The 20,907-nt window shown below is 45.2% G+C and overlaps 1 protein-coding gene across 2 annotated transcripts in view; it reads right to left on the bottom strand.

Moving 5' to 3' along the window:
• The window catches only part of GTF2H2C (GTF2H2 family member C), a 349,036-nt gene that overhangs the window by 144,967 nt on the left and 183,162 nt on the right, over nt 1-20,907 (bottom strand). For both annotated transcript variants that reach the window (XM_085632380.1, XM_085632381.1), the window contains one exon: nt 2,838-2,888. In XM_085632380.1, coding sequence (XP_085488506.1) covers nt 2,838-2,888 — 51 coding nt within the window. The remainder of the gene's footprint in view (nt 1-2,837; nt 2,889-20,907) is intronic.

Genomic DNA, 20,907 nt, shown 5'->3' on the forward strand with positions numbered 1-20,907 from the left:
TGTTAGCGCTGCAAAGCGTCCCTGATTGTCTGTTGCGGAATTAGTGAGTATCAACGGGAAGCGCTTGTGGACCAGAATACCCACCCCACAGGAGCCGGTGGTGAATTCCGAGTGGACCGCCATATGATATCCCCACCTGTCTAGGGCTTTGGTAGCTGACCCTGTGAGGTGTGTCTCCTATATCAGTGCTATCGTGGGACCCTTACGCTTTATGTATTGTAGGACCAGACCCCGTTTGATCTTATGTCCCAGTCTGTTCACATTCCACGACAGCACCGTGAAAAGAGGGGGCGGTCCCATGGGGTTTTGGGACAGGTTATCCGTAGTGTCTGTTACAGGGCTAGAGTGTGCCATGTGTGCCTATAGCTGCAAAGGAATGCGGAGTTGTGTGCAGTGACCATCTCGTTCTGTAACCTTGAGTGCCATCTAAACAACAGAACCTTATAAACCAAAACAAATTTTGAAAACGGGAACAATCCCTGTATTCCTCCCCCCTCCCTGCCCAACCAAACTTGTTTGGGTGCAATAAACACCACCTACCCTGCACTCCAGAAATTGGCAGTGTATAATTTACTAAATTAAGAAGACAATTGTGATGCCCAGTCCTAACACATTTCAGCCTTACATGGCCTCGTTCACAGGATGTTTCTACTATGTCGATTTTTATTACAGTCTTTCTAGGATGTCACTACAGCTTCCTCCCCTTGATTCATGGGTGTTATGTATGGTATTACATTTCTTTAAGTTAAAAAAAACCTGGAAAGGAGTGATGTTATATGTGAAATCATAAGCAGTGTATGGTGGGGTTGCATGTTATAGTGAGTTCACTGAACTATAACTTGAAATTCAGTGTTTGTGTGGTTTATAAACCCATTTCAACACCTAACTATAATATCACTCTAACCTTTGTTTTTTCAATGAATTTCATATCCAACCATAACATCTACATAACCATTTCATTATTTTGTTATTCTCGTATAATCTGGATTTCACTAGAGGTTCAACAATATTATTATTATGTGTAAATGTTTGTAGCAAACCATCCCATTCTTGTGCGACCAGATACATCCTAAAACCTCTTTTCACCTCCTTGTGTCATGTCTGACTTTCCACAGTGCCGCATCTAATAATCTTGCTGTTAGATCTGGCATTTCTTGGCGTAATTACCCCTGACGTTTTGCCTCTACCTCTATTTTTGATGCTGTGATGGATTTTGTTTTGCTGGCTTAGATGCTTTGGGCACTTTGCCACTGCTGATCAGTGTCAAAGTACAAGTGCTCCCTGTGTAAAAAGTAATGGTAATTGGTTGTCCATGATTGGTATGTTTGCCTTACTAGTAAAGTCCCTAGTAAGGTGCACTATGTGTGCCAGGGCTAGTAATGTAAATGCTGCTAGTGGGCCTGCAGCACTAATTGTGCCGCCCACACAAGTAGCCTTAAAGACAGAACTCATGCCTGGCACTGCAGTGCCTGCGCGCAGTTTGGTAAACTGCCATGTTGTCCTGACAAGTGCACCCACTTGCCAGGCCTTACGCTTTCTATGCACATCAGTCACCCCTATGGTAGGTCTAGGGTACCCCCCTGGGCAGGGTGCTGTGTATGTGAAAGGAAGGACAGGTACTAAGGTGTGTACCATGTCCTAACAGTGAAACACTCTCCATTTCGTTTTTCACTGTTGAAAGGCCATCTTGCCCATAGGACAGAATGGGGAAGGCTGTGTAATGTGTTTCTAACCCATCTTCCCAAAGGATTAAGATGGAGAGGTGAAGTTTAGTGTTTCTGAACTCACAATTTAATAACACATCTTTTTGTGAAGGTGGTTTTTGAATTGCGTGTTTAGAAACCACTCTTTTAGAAGTTGGCTGGATGTTTGTGTTTTAATATTTCTGTGCGTCTCTGCCAGGATGTGGATTGACTGTCTGGAGCTGAGTGTGAAAGGCTCTGGGGAATGTCTTGACCCAGGGGAGGAGGTGAGACAGCAACAGGCTGACCTGCATCTCGAGTGTAGTGGGGAGGAGTAGCCCTGGAGGTGAAGAGGCCTGGGTTGCTGCCATAAAACAATGGCTCCATCTCCTGCTGAGTGATTAAAGACCCAGACCCCCACTATCAAAGGCAGAAGGTGTCACTGGCAGGGAGACACCCAGAACTGGTTTGGACAGGGGTCAGTGCCCCCCAGAACACAAAGACTTCAAAGACATTTAGGGGCTACCAATGAGGTGAGTAGGGGCAATCGGAGAAGGTGTCCTTCCTTTCCCTGATGTGGAAGCGAGGGTCCCTACTTGGCCTAGGGTACCAACCTCAGCCAACTAGGGAATCCCGGTTCTAACACTTGCAATTACATTTGTTAAGGAGGGGAGCCACTTTGATTTTCATGTCACAGTTATGGCCCTTTCAGCTAACAGCAGTGCAAGGTTTAGAAAAAAAGGCAGCCCAATCAATCTCTTGTAGGGTACTGAAAGAGCCCCAGTATGCAACAATCGGCCAAGTAAAGATCTGTGTAGTACACCTGACCATTCAGCACATTAATGATTTCTCACCTGTAGTCCACCACCATCTAGCATTCCCACATGTGCAGAACCGCTTGAAGGACCCTCATCAGGGATATTCCGGGGAATAAAACAGGGTATATACTAGCAATCTTCGGGGAGGGTCATATATATCCTGTGAAATATGTTAAACTGTATATATTTAAACTGCTGCTGCCCGACGCCTTATGGGAGATTTGAAATACTTAACGTTTTACTATCAAGTTAAATATATCACCACGACTTCGGATCCTCCCTTCCTCCATTTTGTAGGTTTAAACAGTTGCATATAAATAATAACTAAAATCCTTACCTGGCTAATTGGATTTTGATCAAAGTATTCTTCAACAAAGTACTCAAGAAGCTGCAAATCAATACAAAGCATAATTAAATTCAAACTTGCAATAAGCTACCAAAATAAAAGCAGATTTTCTCATCATAACTACCAAAGCCACAAACTAAAGATCTCCTGCATTTAGATTCTAGTACCATGCCACTTTACTGACAACTTGTTGAATTTCGTTTAAGGGTTCACGGTCCACAAATACACAAGGGTTAATGGTAAATGATGACTGGCAGAATCTTCAGCGAAACAGAAACACACAATTACTTAAACCCACCTGACAAAGACATCAGAAGCAGTGGACTCAAAACAAGACCACAACAGGACAAATTTTTTATTCTATTCTGCAGGACACCGGCTGCTTTACAAGCAAATACCAGGCTAGCAGAAGGTTGCAAAGTTCCACCCCTTCTGCATAGAAAAAAAGGATCTCAAAATTGATTCCTCAAAAATCATAGACAGCTGTGTTCAAGGAGTGTCTGGGAAAGAGGACTGAATGAATTTGAGACAACTTTTTTAAAGTGATTCCCAAAACAATGGAGGTCATTCTTCTATGATCTAGCCAGAGTTAATTCAAGAGAGAGCACATATATCTAGATAGGAGTCTATCAATCTCGGTGCCCAATTCTTAAAATGTGTCATGTACTGAAGATGAAATAGGTAAGAAAAAATTGACATTGGCACAAACAGCAGAATCTGACTATGAACTATTAAATATAGTCAGCTAGTTAGGCCTGCAGGTGAAATTTAAAGTTGTGGAAAAACTTAGTGACTGAGTGAGATAAACAGCAGCTGCTGTGATCAGGTCACAGATTCCAATCTCTTCCAGACTCATTCCTCTTTCTATGCTTCTGATGCTGGCAAACTGAGAACCATTAAATTGGGTAATAGTAAGACCTGTGATGAAAATACAGAGACAAAGTATAAAGTAATTATAGTTTATTATAGCAGCTGTACAGAGCCCACACAGCTGCTAGGCTGAGAAGCAGGTGTCAACAGGACGCAGTTAAACTCTAATATGCCGCACCCAGATGACAGGTGTTAGAATTACACACGTTGCGTATTACTCTAAAATTGTCTCACTGGCAAATCTGCTATTAATGTTAACAATATTGCAAAAGAAAGGACTGAGACCAATGTTTCCCATATAGGCCAGGCCAGGCTCCCATATACATGGCTGAGGACTAAAGAAAAAGTGAATGGTGACTTGTATTCACAATTCAATTTAGAAAGGAACAATAGGCAGGAGTGCCCTCTCTACCTGGTGCTCTTTGCTCTTTTTCTATCCGCTGGCATATTGGGAAATTATTGAGACCCTGGTCAGATCACTGAAATCCCAGATGAGATGATTATTTATGTGTATGACATATTTCTGTATATTGCTGAAATGAAAACTTCCATACATAAGATCCCCTATATCTTCAGGATCCAATTGGTCAAACAAATACATATTGCCTCTCATAAATTGGATGCCGGGGTCTGGCATTATGTTCACCGGCCCACATTTCTACACAGATTTTTAAATATCTGGGGATCTTTATATCCAATGATAGGTCTGCTGTGCTTGGTCATAAGGTCATAAGCTTTTTACGCACATTTCTATGCTTCATTTAAGGTGTAACATGCTGGTGGTTACTCACTTTCTAAATGGACACACCACTTTATACAAAATTATATTTCTCCCTAACATTCCCAATGTCTTACATCATAAAGGGTACAGAGGACTTCTGCAGCTAGACTCCATCCTACGTTACCACTATGGATGGAGGCACACCTATGATATCTCTGACACACTATGCAGGGAGTTCTAAGATATGTAGGGTGCACTCCTAGTAATGAGGCAATATTAGTGGACGTCTCAGCTAATGTTCTCATCTATGCAGGAACCATGTCTAATGGTCAACTAGCATATCACAGCCCCCTCAGGGTTCCCAAAAACGATATACAGAGGATATGCACCTGGTCATCTTTCCGCATCCACCATTGCAATAATTCACACTTAGGAAAAGCGCTAGGAAGGCTCTGGGTCGGCATATGATCGGCACTCAGGAAATTCCTTTTTGGTACTTCTGGATGACCTGCAGAATCTGAATGGGTTCCATAAATGGGGGGGGGGGGGAGGAGGGGGGATCTAGCTGGTATCTTAAATGTGGGAGACATATGAGGGCAAAACAATATTTAAATGTTGGAAACTACCATCTTTTGTGCGGTGTACCCCCAGAATGTATCCTGTACTATTCTTGCTAGCTGTAGAACTCTGTGAACTTTACCCGGGCTACCCAGTGGTAAATCACCTGTATTCCCCCTTTTAACATGATGACATTGGCATCCACCTCATTGGTTTATTTAACTTACCTATAAGTCACTAGTACATGGTACAAATGGTACGCAGGGCCTGTAAGTTGGATGTGACTAGTGGGCTTCAGCACCGATTGTGCCACCCACTGCAGTTACAGTGAACTCCTAACTGATTCAATCTATAAGCCAAACAAAAGTATCTTGTTACTTTGGAGTACTTATTTATTCAGACAAATAACAATTTATTGCATAATTCACAGAAATATGAAAAAATATATATATTTCAGTTTTCAGGCACAAGGAAATTGGTGAAGAAAGTGAAGCTAGAACCCAGTGTGAGTAGAAGTAGCCTATAAGGTGAAATAGATATAAAAAGGTCTTTCAATTAAAAAACAATGAGGAGCAAGTTAGCGTGTAACGAGTCTTTTTTGCTCTCCCTTTGTTGAGGTCGACGACGTTTCAACCCTCTCAGGGTACGGGGTCTCATCAGGACATAATCTGGGGACTACAAATAAACAAGGAATGAGTGCAAGATGGCCGCCTTATACTTCTCTCCTTTGTATACTTCTCCCCATTGCACATTCAAGCACTTCCGAGTCCGGGGCCAACAGGTAGCCCTTTGAATACGGATATAATACACCTCCTTAAGATGGCCGCCAATGTAATCGGACCCATCGCCAGATACAGGCAGGCTCGAGGTGGTCTAAATAAATCAGCGTTCACATACCTGCGCTGACATTTGGACACTTAGAGTACCGGCGATCTCTTATCATTAGGCATATATAAGAAAGGTGTACCTAAGCTACCTTCCAATATGTCCGCCACCTTTTTGTCCACACAGTTATGTCAAACCACCCCACTCTAAGATGGCCGACAAAGGATTCAGCTTCACCCCTGCACATAGGCGGGTCTCCAAGTGTATTTAAATACTTCCGCCTTAGAGTCAGCGTTCACCGACCTTGCGCGGGCGATTTGGATGCTCAATTCATCCGACGACTGAATTCCCTTATCTTTGAAATAGTGAGTGGCTTATTTACACGTATTGCTTCGTATATATTAACTCACGAAGTGAAGGCTTGGACTTAACTCTTAGCCTCGTTTTTCTTTAGGGAATCTTTATCGGCACGTCAAGTACAGTTCAAGGCCACGCTGGACTCTTAAAACAGCCCTGTGAGTAATTATTTAATTTTTTTTTTTTTTTTTTTTTTTTTATATCAGAAGACAACCGCTTTATGCAACCTCATTTATTGATTAGGGTTCACCACACTTGTCTTTATACAGATTGGGCACACAGCGCTTATAAATTGGGAAGCCTTGGTTATACAGAGAACGCGGAGATATTCATTACTCCAAGTAAGTGATATACATAGTGTAAATAGTAGAAAGATCGCTCTAGTGTGACCAACAACAGGAAATATACCTGATTGGTGATAGTCCCTTGGAGGAAGTTGTTCTATTTTAGTTTGTGCCGTCTAAATGACACACCTCCCGGTTTTTGGGATAAAATCTATATATTGATAAGGATTTACTTGGGAAATTCCTTACACACTATTTTTTCATTTTCACTTTTAGATTCGTCAGATAAATTATCTATCATCCTTCAATTTCCATTTGGAAATAATTAGGTAAGCCAATGAATCAATGGAGTCCTATAATTCACTTATATACTAGTGCTAATCAGGCACTCATTCCTTGTTTATTTGTAGTCCCCAGATTATGTCCTGATGAGACCCCGTACCCTGAGAGGGTTGAAACGTCGTCGACCTCAACAAAGGGAGAGCAAAAAAGACTCGTTACACGCTAACTTGCTCCTCATTGTTTTTTAATTGAAAGACCTTTTTATATCTATTTCACCTTATAGGCTACTTCTACTCACACTGGGTTCTAGCTTCACTTTCTTCACCAATTTCCTTGTGCCTGAAAACTGAAATATATATATTTTTTCATATTTCTGTGAATTATGCAATAAATTGTTATTTGTCTGAATAAATAAGTACTCCAAAGTAACAAGATACTTTTGTTTGGCTTATAGATTGAATCAGTTAGGAGTTAACTTTTGCTCCAAAATGTATAACATTTGTTTGTGAATAAGTTCCTTGTGGACGTTGTTCTTACTTCATAGTAATACCCAGTTCACAGGGACATATGGGTTGCTCTTGTTTGTTATGAATGCAGTTACAGTGAAAGCATGACTACAGGCCTGCCATTTGTAGGCTGGCTGTGAAGTTTTAAATTGGGAATTAGACTTGTCAACATAACCCCTTTTGAAAGGTCAACCCCTTCTTTTTAAATATTAACAAGCCACCGCTATGCAGTCCTATTGAACATAAGGCAGAGTGCATGGTATTTAAGAGTAGGACATGTAAAAGGTTGCGTTTACACATGTCCCTAGAGTGTAAAAGCCCCAAAAGCTATTTTCACCATAGCAAGGCTGGTTGTTCCATGGGAAAGCATTATGACGCAATATAAAATATAAGATTATCATCTCTGGCTAGGAAGCACCTAAACGTATAATTCTTGGACTTTTTGAAATATTTATCAAAATCCCAAATCCACTTGGACTCGAAGTTTACACATCGTAGCACCAAGGTTGCCAAGGGTACTGCAAATGTTTATACCCAGGTATTTGAGGGAGTGAAACGCCCAGCGAAGGCATTCCGGCCAAAAAGCAAGCTTGTGGGGTGCAGTGTCCTGCAAGAGTGGGAAAAGTAATGGGTTGTAGGGTTGACTTTAACGCGAGACAGGGCGTCAAAATCATCTAGTATAAGCACTAGCGGTTCGAGATCTATGTGCAAAGACCATAGAAACAACAGCATATATAAAGAATCAACATGTAGGGTATCCCCCAGTGGTATTTCCAAGTCTCTTCATGTCTCTCTTCATTTGATCACCAATGGCTCTACTGTGAGAGCAAATAAAAGGGGGCCCCTGTCTGGTTCCGCGCACTATAGGGTATGCTTCAGAGATGTGGGGGCCAGTCCTGACCCTGGCTGAGGGGGGGAAAGTACAGCAATTCAATCCATTGCAGCATCCAGGGGCCAAGCCCGCAAAGTTTCAATGCAGCCAGTATTTAATCCTAACTCAGCATATCAAACGCCTGTTCTAGGTCAAAGGGGATACACGCTGCCTCAGCCACGCCTGCAAGACTCCCTCCATAACTTGGTATAAGCAACATATGTTGAGAGAGGTATTATGCGGGGAAGAAATCCGGTCAGATCGGGTTGAAAAGGGGATGTAAGGTGAGGGAAGAATTTTGCTTAGAATCTTATAATCTGTGTTCAGAATGGATAACAGACGATAGGAAGCAACACTTGTGGGGTTATGATCAATGTTCCCTCTAATTTTTTTCCTCTGTGTGCGGCAGTGTACGGTCTCTGTGCGCTGCAGCCAAGGTTATGTGCGCCAGGAACCATACCGCACGTGTGGGTGGAGCGTCTAAAGAAAGGGGCGCGGCCAACATTAAAGTGAAAGTGCCTACGGAGAGCTTTTTCACAAAGTGTAATAAAAATAAAGAAAGAAAGAAAGCTTTTGTAACGCAGCCGCTAAAGTGAAAGCGGTCGCGCTGTGAATTAATCTATGTAGGCAAAAACTTTATTTCGGCCGTTCAGGCCATAAAAGTGCAAAAAAAAAACAATTCCCAAGTTTATACAACATTACATCAATCAATCAATCAATCAATCAAAGACATTTATAAAGCGCACTACTCACCCGGAGGGTCTCAAGGCGCTTGGGGGGGGGGGGGGGGGGTGCCGCTACTGCTCGAACAGCCAGGTCTTGAGCTTCTTCCTGAAGGAGAGGTGGTCTTGGGTCAGGCGCAGGTCAGTCGGGAGGGAGTTCCAGGTCTTGGCGGCCAGGTAGGAGAAGGACCTTCCTCCTGTTGTCGCTCTTCGGATGCGGGGGACGGCGGCGAGGGCGTGGCTGGTTGATCGGAGATGGCGTTTGGGAGCGTAGAAGTTGAGGCGGTTGTTGAGGTAGCTCGGGCCTTGGTCGTGTAGGGCTTTGTGTGCGTGGGTGAGGAGACGGAAGGTGATTCTCTTGTTGACGGGGAGCCAGTGCAGGTCTCTCAGATGTCCGGAGATGTGGCTGCTTCGGGGGATGTCGAGGATGAGTCTGGCTGAGGCGTTCTGTATCCGCTCGAGTCTCTTCTGGAGCTTGGCGGTGGTTCCGGCGTAGAGGGCGTTGCCGTAGTCCAGTCGGCTGGTGACGAGGGCCTGGGTGGCCGTCTTCCTGGTCTCGGTGGGGATCCACCGGAAGATCTTCCGTAGCATGCGCAGGATGTTGAAACAGGACGAGGAGACGGCGTTGACTTGTCTGGTCATGGAGAGGGAGGAGTCCAGGATGAAGCCCAGGTTTCGTGCGTGGTCTGTCGGTTTGGGTGCGGTGCCCAGGGCGGGGGGGCCACCAGGAGTCGTCCCAGGCGGAGGGCGAGGAGCCCAGGATGAGGACTTCCGTCTTGTCTGAGTTCAGTTTCAGGCGGCTGGTCGTCATCCACTCGGCTACGTCTTTCATCCCTTCGTGGAGGTTGGCTCTGGCGGCGGTGGGGTCGTTGGTCAGGGAGAGGATCAGCTGGGTGTCGTCGGCGTAGGAGATGATGTTGAGGTTGTGTTGGCGTGCGATGGCCGCAAGGGGGCTCATGTAGACGTTGAAGAGGGTGGGGCTGAGTGAGGATCCTTGAGGGACGCCGCAGATGACTTCGGTGGCCTCTGACTTGTACGGTGGTAGGCGGACTCTCTGTGTCCTTCCGTCGAGGAAGGAGATGATCCATTCCAGTGCCTTCTCCTGGATTCCGACGTTGCTGAGGCGCTGCACTAGGGTGCGGTGGCAGACAGTGTCGAATGCTGCGGAGAGGTCTAGGAGGATGAGGGCCGCTGTTTCTCCATTGTCCAGCAGGGCTCGGATGTCATCGGTGGCAGCGATGAGGGTGGTCTCGGTGCTGTGGTTGGCTCGGAAGCCAGACTGCGAGGGGTCGAGGGATCCATTCGTCTCGAGGAAGGCGGCCAGCTGCTTGTTGACGGTCTTCTCGATGACTTTGGCTGGAAACGGGAGGAGCGAGATGGGGCGGTAATTCTTGAGTTCGGTGGGGTCCGCTGTTGGTTTCTTTAGTAGAGCGCTGAGTTCGGCGTGCTTCCAGCTCTCAGGAAAGGTGGCGGTGTCGAAGGAGGTGTTGATGACGTCCCGCAAGTGGGGTGCGATGACAGCGTCGGCCTTGTTGAATACGTGGTGAGGGCAGGGGTCGGTCGGAGATCCGGAGTGGATAGAGTTCATCGTGCGGATGGTGTCTTCTGTGTTGATTGGGGTCCAGGCGCTGAGGATGGTGGTGAGGGGCGTTGGTGCGGTCGTGAGGGGCGTTGTTTGTGGGATGAAGCTGTTGTGTATGTCAGCGATCTTGTTGTGGAAGTAGGAGGCGAGGGAGTTGCAGAGGTCTTGCGATGGGGTGATGTCGTTGTTTCCGGCGTTGGGGTTGGAGAGCTCTTTCACGATGTTGAAGAGTTCCTTGCAGTTGTGTGCGTTGTTGTCCAGCCGGTCCTTGAATGCTGTTTTCTTGGTGGCGTGGATTAGTTGATGGTGCTTCCGGGTGGCGAGCTTGAGGGTTGGCTCCCTTCTCCAGGCTTTCTCGAGGGCTCGGCAGTTCTTCTTGGAGCTCTTGAGTTCGTCGGTGAACCATGGGGCCTTCTTGCTGCCGGGTCTGCTGGGCGGGGTCCTCAGTGGGGCGAGTTCGTCCGCGCAGGTGCTGATCCACTTCGTGAGGTTGTCGGCGGCCTGGCTAGGGTTCGCTGAGCTGGCTGGAGGGTGCTGGCTCAGGGAAGCGGCGAGCTGGTCGGCTGTGATCTTGTTCCAGCTTCTTCGAGCATCCTGTTGCTGGTGGTGGTGGATCGTGGTTCTTCTGAAGGTGAAGTGGACGCAGCTGTGGTCCGTCCAGTGGAGTCCAGTGGCGTGGCTGAAGGCGATGTCTTTGCTGGATGAGAAGACGGCGTCAAGTGTGTGTCCGGCGAGGTGGGTGGGGGTGGACACCAGCTGCTTGAGTCCGAGGTTGGCGAGGTTGTCAAGCAGGGTGGTGGTGTTGCGGTCGTTGTTGTTCTCCAGGTGGAAGTTGATGTCCCCCAGGAGGATGTAGTCAGTGGAGGGGAGGGCGTGCGGGCTGATGTTCATAGTGTATTCACAATTAAAAACACATACTACCAGTTTTAAAAAAAAAGAGCCGGACAATCATTAAATACACTTTAAGAATAGACAAGGGGTGCCTCCAGTTGATCCTCCCCTATAGATGCTTTAAAAGTCCTCTCCTAATATGCCACATGGCATTTAAAAACCGAGATACCGAGAATACAATTGGAGGATCAGTATCATATTTTAAAACTCTAAAAGCCTCGGCACAACGAATAAATCCTAAGTTTTTACATAATTGGGTTACCCAGCGTTTGCGGAGTAGCACATATGCCGGGCAGAAAAACAGCACATGCAGATCAGTTTCAGCCGTTAGTTTACAACTAGGGCACACACTAGAATTCTCCGGAGCCCATGAACTAGTGTACTCTGCCAAAGGTAAATTCCCCCATCTAAATTGCTCGTACAGTTTCCTCGCCATAGGTGGCTGGATTGCATCCAGAAAGGGTTCCTTCATGTACACCTCCTTTACTTGCAAAAACTCCCTTGTCAACCTGCCCTCTTTAGCGTTCTCCTGTAAAGACAGCAGGTTGGATTGCCTAAAATGTTTTACAAGGTCCACCCTAGAAATCATGGGACATGGGATAGCTCAGGTGATGACCAAAGCTCTGGTCTCCCAAGCCTATTCGAAAGGCTTCTAATATGGGCCAACCAAGGTGTTTTACTAGATTGAGTCTGGGGAGGAGCTCCCTCAGCTCTTCTTTAAACGCATTCAGCTCGGGAGTTACCCATAACCTCCGCCAAAATGTCAAGGGCCTGAGGGCAATCTCTTGATCGATTGGCCTCATACCCAAGGCCATGCGGAGGGGAACCAGTGAGGTGCTGCGTGGTAGACCTAAGAGCTGTCTCATTAAGTTATTTTCTAGCTTTCCAAAATCCATAGTAGATCTATGCCCCCAAAGCTCCGCCCCATATAATGTGGCCCCTCTTGCTTGAGCCTTGTATATCTCCACCACAGGGGCTGCTGGCTTGAAAGCAGATGTTCTGAGCATTTTCATTATCCCCCCTACTGACTAGGTGAGCCTAAGCCGTGCTTTGGTCATCTGAGGGCCCCACCCGAATTGCTCAGACAATGTTATGCCCAGATAATCAAATGTCCTTACTTTGTCAGGGTGGATGCCATTGAGAGAGGGGTTTGGGCGTGTGCTCTTTGGAGGGTTGAAGACCATAAATTTGGTCTTAGATAAATTTATCTCAAAACCGCTCATATTACAGAACTGTGCAAACCCATCCAGGATGCGTTGAATGCCTTGGGGCGACTTGGACAACAGCAAAGTGTCGCCGGCAAACATCAACGCAGATATTTTCCCGGTGGCCAGTTTTGGTGCATCAGTATCTTTTATGTTTTTTAAAAAAGCAATAAGCCCATTGATGTAAAGACAAAATAATGTAGGGGCTAAAACGCAGCCCTGTCTAACCCCCTTTCTGACAGAGAAGCGCGAGGAAAGTTCCCCATATTTACTGTATCTAACTTGTGCATAGTTATCTGTGTGTAGCCTCACCAGCACATTGAGAAGGTATGATGGAATCCCAAGCTCACCAAGCACCTCCCACAGCTTCTTTCTAGGGACAAGATCGAAGGCGGACTTCAGGTCAACAAATATGAGATAGAGGCTGCCACCCTCCATCCTCACTTCTTTCCAGAAAAGTAGCTGTAATCTGAATAGCTGGTCCACGGTGGACATAATTGATCTGAATCCGGCCTGGTAGGGGCTCAGAATTCCCTGCTCCTCCATCCACCCCTGTATACGGATCAATAAGACCCTGCCCATCAGCTTTTGGGTGTTATCAATTAGACTGATGGGTCTATAATTGGTGGGTAGAAGAGGGCAACCCTTTTTGAAGTATAGGTACTATCTCCGCACCCTTCCAAGTATCTGGGGGATTCATACCCTTCAAAATTGCATTAAATAAGGCACACAGATATGGGACCCAAACAATGGGCTCTTCCAGGAAGAGATCCCCCTGGAGTTTGTCAAGACCCGGAGCTTTATTGGGGAGTAAGCTAGTTAAAGCATTTCGAACCTCCATCAGCGAAATGTCCCCACCTCCCTCCTGACAATACTCCAAGATGTTACTCAAGATTTCTGGGCTTGGGGGACCTTCCGCCTCGCAATCATACAGGGACCCAAAGTATGACTCCCATACTTCGGCCGCTATGTTAGGCTCTATGGCTGCACATCCCCCCTCCTCACCAGAGCTAACTAGCCTCCACAACATTTTAAAATCGTTAACCTTCAGGGCGGTCCCCATGGCCTCCCACCTTTCTGTTTCCCAATCTTTCTTTTCCTGGTGCAAGATTTTCCGATGCTTTATTCTGGCTAACTTAATATTTGGCCTATCTTTGGCTTTCAATACATTTTAAAGCTCTTGTTTTGCTTTGCGGCATTTGCTATTATACAAGGAGCATTTAGGTCGAACCATTTCCCTCTTAGATGTTTCCGGGTAGAATACTTCTGCGAGCTTTACTACTAGCTCCTAATGGATTATTTTAGCTTTGTCTCTTTCCTCTACAGATGTCTCCACCTGTCCCAATTCTCTCATTCTGTCTATTAGTCTATTATAGGTATTGCAAGCTGGTACACCTTTGCCAGTTTGGGGGGAGATTGCTGGACACGATTCCATCTAACTTTCGTTCGGTTATTAGTGATTACTAAATCACCGGTGTTAGTCGCCGGGTTGGAACGGATGGCAGATAAGCCCGAATTCCCCAGCTTCAATGTTACAATCAGGGCGTTGTGATCACTGTCCTGCCTCTGTTGTACATAGAAATCTTGAACTTTCTCCCAGGTCCTTGTTTCCACCATAATGTAATCAATTAACGAAGGGTGGCCATTGCGATTCAATGTAAATTTACCAGGGAGGTCAGACTTGGTCCTCCCATTGCATGCCCTCAATGAGTGGGACAGCGTAAATGAGTAGATTTGTAAGGCTAAAGGGGACCAGGCTTTAATTGAGGTGATCTGGGGTTCAGGAATTGACCAATACAGGTCTTCTTCTGATGGATCTTCCTGGAAATTGTCAGTTAAAGGTTCAAATTGACAATTAAAGTCACCTCCTATAATCAACAGAATTGCTGGATCCAAGCTAGGAATATAGTGGCCAAGCTGGTCTATGGTGGCAGATTCTAGTCTATTGATTACAGGTCTAGAATAGACATTAATTAAGGCAATTTTCATCTTATCGGGGAATGACCGCAAGACGCATTGAATGTTGTTTTTAAAAGTTATCAACTGCTCTGCCTTGCACCCAAGATGTGTGCCCACCCAGATCGGGAGTCCACCAGACGGGCGCCCTCTCCCGCCCTTTGTGGCCAAGATATTAAATGGGGCAAAACCTATCCTATGGTGTTCTTCGCAAGCCCAGGTTTCTTCGAATAGGCAAATGTCTTGATTGTCCACAAAAGACCCCAAGTCAGGACATGGTAGTTTATTTTTCAGCCCTGCTAAATTCCACGAAAGAATTCGTAGCTCACTGCTCCTCAATCCTGCCCCTGTTGGTGCCTCCCTGGAGGAAGAATGGGGGAGGGATATACAGCCTGATGGACCATATCCGGTCTTACAAGTACTACACTTAATCCACTCCTATCAATACAATCCACATGGGTATCAAGAGAGATATAAGTAGCTTCCTCACACGGATGGCTACCCACTGTTTGTGTACCATGCCAGTGGTCCAATACCGGACCGCTAACTCCATTCGCACCGCTCTCATATCTGTTACTTACTGCAATGTTATACAGAGGGCGCCTGGAAGGGTTGCTCCACCTTCCTTCCATAAGGGGACCGGGGCCCGCAGTGAGGAGTGACGGAAGTACACTGTCTCTCTGATCCGAGTTTAGTTGGGGATAAAAGTAATCCAGTAAGCGAAGTCTTATTCCTGTGGGTGTGTGATGGCCTGCATTGGGGGTGGATTTCAGTCTGCTTGCAGTATGAGGGTTGTTGAAGTTAATAACAACACACTCCCCCTACTTCAGTTTTTCGGGCATCACAAAACCAACCTACTCTGCGAACCATGATTATCTCCCCCGCCCGGGCATACTCAAAATACTTTAACCTAGCGAGCCAAAATAAGCATTTGTTCCTAAGGTCAAGCTGAGATTCCTTAGAATTGTGTGCAATTAAAGGGATGCCTGTCATTATGGCTACAAGGGGGCACAGGCTGGGGGAAGATTTATACTAGGGAGGGAGTCACCTTAATCTCACTAGGAGAAACCTGGGTCGGTTGCGCAATTTGTTTGCTAATAACCTCCCTACTCAAAGCCTTAGCCTTAACCCCTCCACTTACTTCCATTCTACTCTTCCTATGACTAAGCTCGTGGGTGACTATTGCAGTTTTAGTGCTCGCTTCCCTTTGTAGACCACTGGTTGTGGGTATCTCAATTATATGCGCCCACCCACCTTGTCTATGAGTTGAGCACTGGGTAGCGTCTTGACTTCCAGTGTCAGACCCTCCCCCTGCGTTCCTAGTCACAGGGTCAGTTCGTACTAAAGCTCCTAAGCCCTCCCAAAGTCTCTCCATTCTATCTAGACAGGCTACTAAAGGTGCTATTTCTTCTTGGATGGTGGCTCTTAATTTAGTTAAAAGATCCGCCATCAGATTGTCTACCCACGTTGTGTGTTCTGCAGCTGGATTATCTATTTAAGTTTTACCCTTTAACTGTTCTGATTCGTATGATTCCAGTATATCAACCTCGTTAGTCACACATTGTTTTTTGGCCCTACACCAGGTACTGCTTTACGTTTCCCTTTATTTGAAACATTAGTGAGCGTACTGGCCCTATGTGGTTGCTTCCTAGTTCAAGCAACCCGTGGCGAAGGCACCCTACTATGTGTCTGCCTAGCTTGGGCCCCAGTTGTCATGGTGGGGGACTAACCAGAGGGGGGAGTGACAATGAACTATACTGCAATATTTGAGTGGTGGTTGGTGACGGAGTCGCCTCAGATTCTTGTATGCAAATATCCAGAGTAAGTGATCGCCTCCTTTCCGTGCGCTCTATTTCTGTGGACACCACCCCGATAGCCCTCTGAAGCATTTTATCTATAGCAGTGGTTGGGGGCTCACCTGCTGTTTTATTTTTATTTACGACTGCCCTTTTTCCTATTTTCCCAATAGGTATCGTTACCGCTCTTTTGCAAGAAGTACCTCGTTTCCCCACTATCCAGATGTAACTAAACACCCTTAGGGGTTCATATAAGGCTCAAATTCAAAGTATAAACCACCTGTCAACACAGTTATACAGACGTGTCGCCCCGTTCGGCACCCAATTCATTTACAACAAAGCCTTCCCTCCAAGGTTGTGCTTAAACAGTGGCACAGTAATAGTCCATGTAAGCGAAGGAACATGCAAATGTTCTTAGCTTTTGGATCAGAGTCATCAAGTTATTGTGGGCATATGATTTAGAGAAAGTCTTACCCCTCCATTTAACAGCAGAGATGGGGAAATAACAGCCGCTTAGGGGGGTGGCCATTCCCTGCCTCCTCCTGGCACCGGCCGCGCGTATCCCGCGTCGCGCATTTGAGCGCGAGACTGGCTCCTCCCTAGCTGGCAATGGTTTGTGGGACCCGGAGTCCCTGGCAGCAGCAGCAAAGTCCGTAAAACCCGCATCGCGGGTGGCGTGGCGCGCTTTTGAGCGCGAGAATGGCTCCTCCTAGCTGGCAATGGTTTGTGGGACCTGGAGTCCCTGGCAGGAGCAGCAAAGTCCGTGAAACCCTAGTAATCACACACCGTGTTTAATAAATAAGATGAACATCTGGCCAAAAGACATATTTACAAATAACACTTTCTAAAAAAAACGTGTACTTGTGCAGAAATGCCAGGAGTAGCATTAGAAAATGGTGTTCACTGGACCAGGGCCCGCCAATCCTCTTTCTGTGGCGATGATCGCTGCTCTCCACAGTCGGCCTGAGATGGGAGCGAAGCTCCAGGAGGGAGGAAGAGGCCGGCCGAGGGAAGAGACCCGCAGCAGGAAGGACGGAAGAGGGGAGGCCAAATAATCTGATTAAAGCATATATTTTCCAGTAGCAGGCCCAGTGCACGTGTTTTGCTGCGCCCTTGGCTTGCGGTTTTCCCCTCGAGTCGAGAGATTGAATTTACTGGTGTCACCAAGTACTTGCTCCAGTAGCAGGGCGCCTAACTGCTCGCAGCCATTCGCCCCCTTTGCTCAGGGATGGCCTCCAGCCTCATGCAAACAGCTCTGCAGTCTTCTGACAAACGCCTCACAGTTGCGGACACAGGTGGCAGCTCCTTTCCTTCTTAGCATCTGATGTCGGCTGCCTGGTGATGCTCCACGCTGCCAGGTGTTATTTTCTGCATCAAAATCTGCACCAAAGTTAGCATTTTAAACTTCTCAAAGTAGAGGAACTGACTTAGCTTGTTGAAGTCCCAAATGGAGGCGAAAACCATTTTCACCAACATTAAAACAATGGCAGTGATATAGGATAGCCCCCTTTTCGGGGTAAGGCTTGGAATAAATACTAAAAAGAAGGAGGAGCCTCTCTGCCTCTTGCAGAAGCCTGGAGTGGTCTTGGAGTAAAAAAATAGAGTAAGCATCCACAAGTCATCACTGAGTATCTGGGTAAGTTTGTTACAGTGGATGGGTGTTTTGGAGAACTGTTTGAGAGTTCAGGATCTCTCTGGGAGGAGAGATCCTGAACCATCATGCGCTGCAATGAACAGAAATATTTTCACAATGGCCCACAATCAGCCCCCAGCCGTGCTCCATTATGAAAACAAATGCAGCAAGTACAGGAGGTTCTTGTGCTGAATGACAACTTCCCCATGATGAGCTACTCCTGGCACCCCCTGCCGTCCTTCGCATATCCGACCTTCCCTCTCTCCCTTTCCTCATCATTTGACTGATGACCACTACATTTATATCCATGCTCTAGCAGATGAGTGATGCCCCTTCTGCAGGTCAAACCACAATGTATTCCCTTTTTAATGGTAAGATACTTGGATGCGAGGATCCCCAGTCCCTCACTTACAAATATCATGTACCACAGAGCTCTCACACCGTTACATTGTTGTTCTCACGCCCCCTCTATCAATCTCCTACACCTTTTCCCCATACTTAACTCTTCCTGCTATCAATGAACCAGATACACAAATGGTTGCTCCGCACACAGCATATATCTGATAAATTAAGTTATGTACACCATGATACTCCATCGTGTGTGCACCACCATAATGTGTATTTTATTGCTCCTAGTCGTTCATATTGTCCTACATTGCTAATAAAACCATATTTAATGTCAAACATGTTCAACAAAGGCAAGCCAAGATTCAATATCTCTCTGAGCAGTTCATAGTAGAAAACTCTTTATGGGGTGGGAATGATAAGACTAGAGAATGTTATGTCATATCATGGAATGTAAATGATCTCCAAGTTTGAAGGAAGCAGACTTGTATATCGCAATATTTGGAACACTAAATTACACATTTTAATAGTGCAAGAAACTTATTTATTTGAAATGTTCAGAGGGCTAAAAACGAATAAATAAATGGAGTTGGTTACATCATTATGAGGGAGCAGATTGGCATTTCAAAAGGAGCCGCCATTATCATAAAACATAATTTGGTGATAAGCCTTATTAGTCAGGTAACAGACTCAACAGGAAGGTGGATAATGTGTAATCTGAAAAGAAACCATGTACATTCCTCATGAGCTGGTTTTAAAGGCCCAAATGTTGGTGTTATGGCACTTTAAACACTCTTGCACTAACTTCTTTGGAGTTCCCTACGCCCATATTGCCATATTGATTCGGGTGGGGGTCCTCAATTGACTCCTTAACAAGGTGTTTGATAGGTCATCAAAGCAGAGTTTGATAAATATTCTGAAAGTCAGCAACACATTGTAGAATATTTTGCAGGAGTTTGGTTTATGTGATATTTTATGTATGAAGATGTAAACCCAGAATTGCTACACATTCCAAAGTAAGAAATATGGTAATTACTCTAGATTAGATTACCATTTATTGGACAATATTGTATTGTATAAAGTGAAAGATATTAGAAATATACCAGTGCATTTCTCAGATCACTCATCAGTGACATTGTCCTTTGCGCTTCCTTAGCAGGCAGCGTAGGTGGACCCTAAATCACACTTTGTTACTAGACACAGAACTCATTCAAGTGTTAGGGAAAGCCATGAGTACTTTCAATTCCATGCACGGACATATTTGTTTTGGATGGTTTTGGATGACTGTAAGGCATTTATTCGAAGGGTGATGTGCAGCTAGTCAGCAACTATATTTTAAAATTGAGCAAAATGAAGAAAGCGACCAAGAGCAGGAAATTTGTCAGCTCAGGATAGAACTAGAAAAAAAAAATCCCAAAAGTGCTGCAACTATTCATAATCAAAAGTTAGGCAGGAGACCTTCATTCAGGGCCATGATAGAAAGAAAAAAAAGTCGAGCACTTTAGGAGGCCAACAAAATCAAGCTTTTTGAATATGGGGAAAGAAGTGGAGCCCTTTTAGCACAGACAATGATGGCAGATATAACAAGAAATCTGAATACGAGGTTGATGATATAAGCAACATATCAAATTAAACAGAGGACCTGGAAGCATGCTTACCTAAGATGTTCAGTTCCCTACATACTGAAACTAATCTACCTGACATATCTATAAAAACATGGATGAAGAGTAGACATCTTCGTTTCTCTCAGATGAGCAGTAATGAGCCCTATCAGAAGAGATCACCGAGGAGAAAATCTATGACCAAATGAAAAAAGCTTAAAATGGGAAAACAGCTAGAACACATGGCAGGCATCCCGATAAAACTCTATAAGAAATTCGATAACATTGCAAGCTCCCATGTGGAAGGAAATGTTGAATTAAATCTACTGAACCAACTCAGAAACTCCTCCCACCTCGAAAGAAGATGCAATAGTCCCGATACTAAAACCTAACAAATACCCAAAGAGATCTGATTCATACAAACTCATGTCATTATTAAACTTCAACTGAAATTTATACATGCCGATCAGAAAGGGATGATTTCAAACAGACAGAATTAGGACTTAACACAACTACTTATGGCTACATTTATCTGGCAACCACATTCACAGACATACTGGCACTAGTTATAATAGAGCTTGCGAAGTCATTTGACAGAATAAATTGGATATATCTTTGGGAGATGATGCCAGCTATTGGGATCAGCCCCACTTTAATAAACAATGCTAAAAAAAACATTACGAGCCGCCCTCTATTTTGACAAGAATCTAAAAAAGAGAATCAATATTACTAGAGTGACGAGGTAGGGATGTTCACTTTGCCGGTTACTTGTGTAAATGTATAGTGAGCCTCTGGCTCAGACTATCAGAACTCACAATTAAGTTATCCCTTTGTGTCCCAAGGTTTTTTGAGAAAAATTGACCTCTGCGCGGATGATATTATGTTATAAACTGACGTTCGTAACACAACAATTGTGCACATTGAAGAGATGGATGTGTTGGGGCGCTATCAAGATCTCAGATAATCAATACTAAAACTGAAATAAAGTGCTGGAACTTAAAATATATTGAAAAGGAAATCAGATCTAAGACTAGATATCTAGGAGTCATTATCATG

This window comes from Triturus cristatus, chromosome 2_1 (assembly GCF_964204655.1).
Source record: "Triturus cristatus chromosome 2_1, aTriCri1.1, whole genome shotgun sequence".
NCBI classification, from domain to species: domain Eukaryota; kingdom Metazoa; phylum Chordata; class Amphibia; order Caudata; family Salamandridae; genus Triturus; species Triturus cristatus.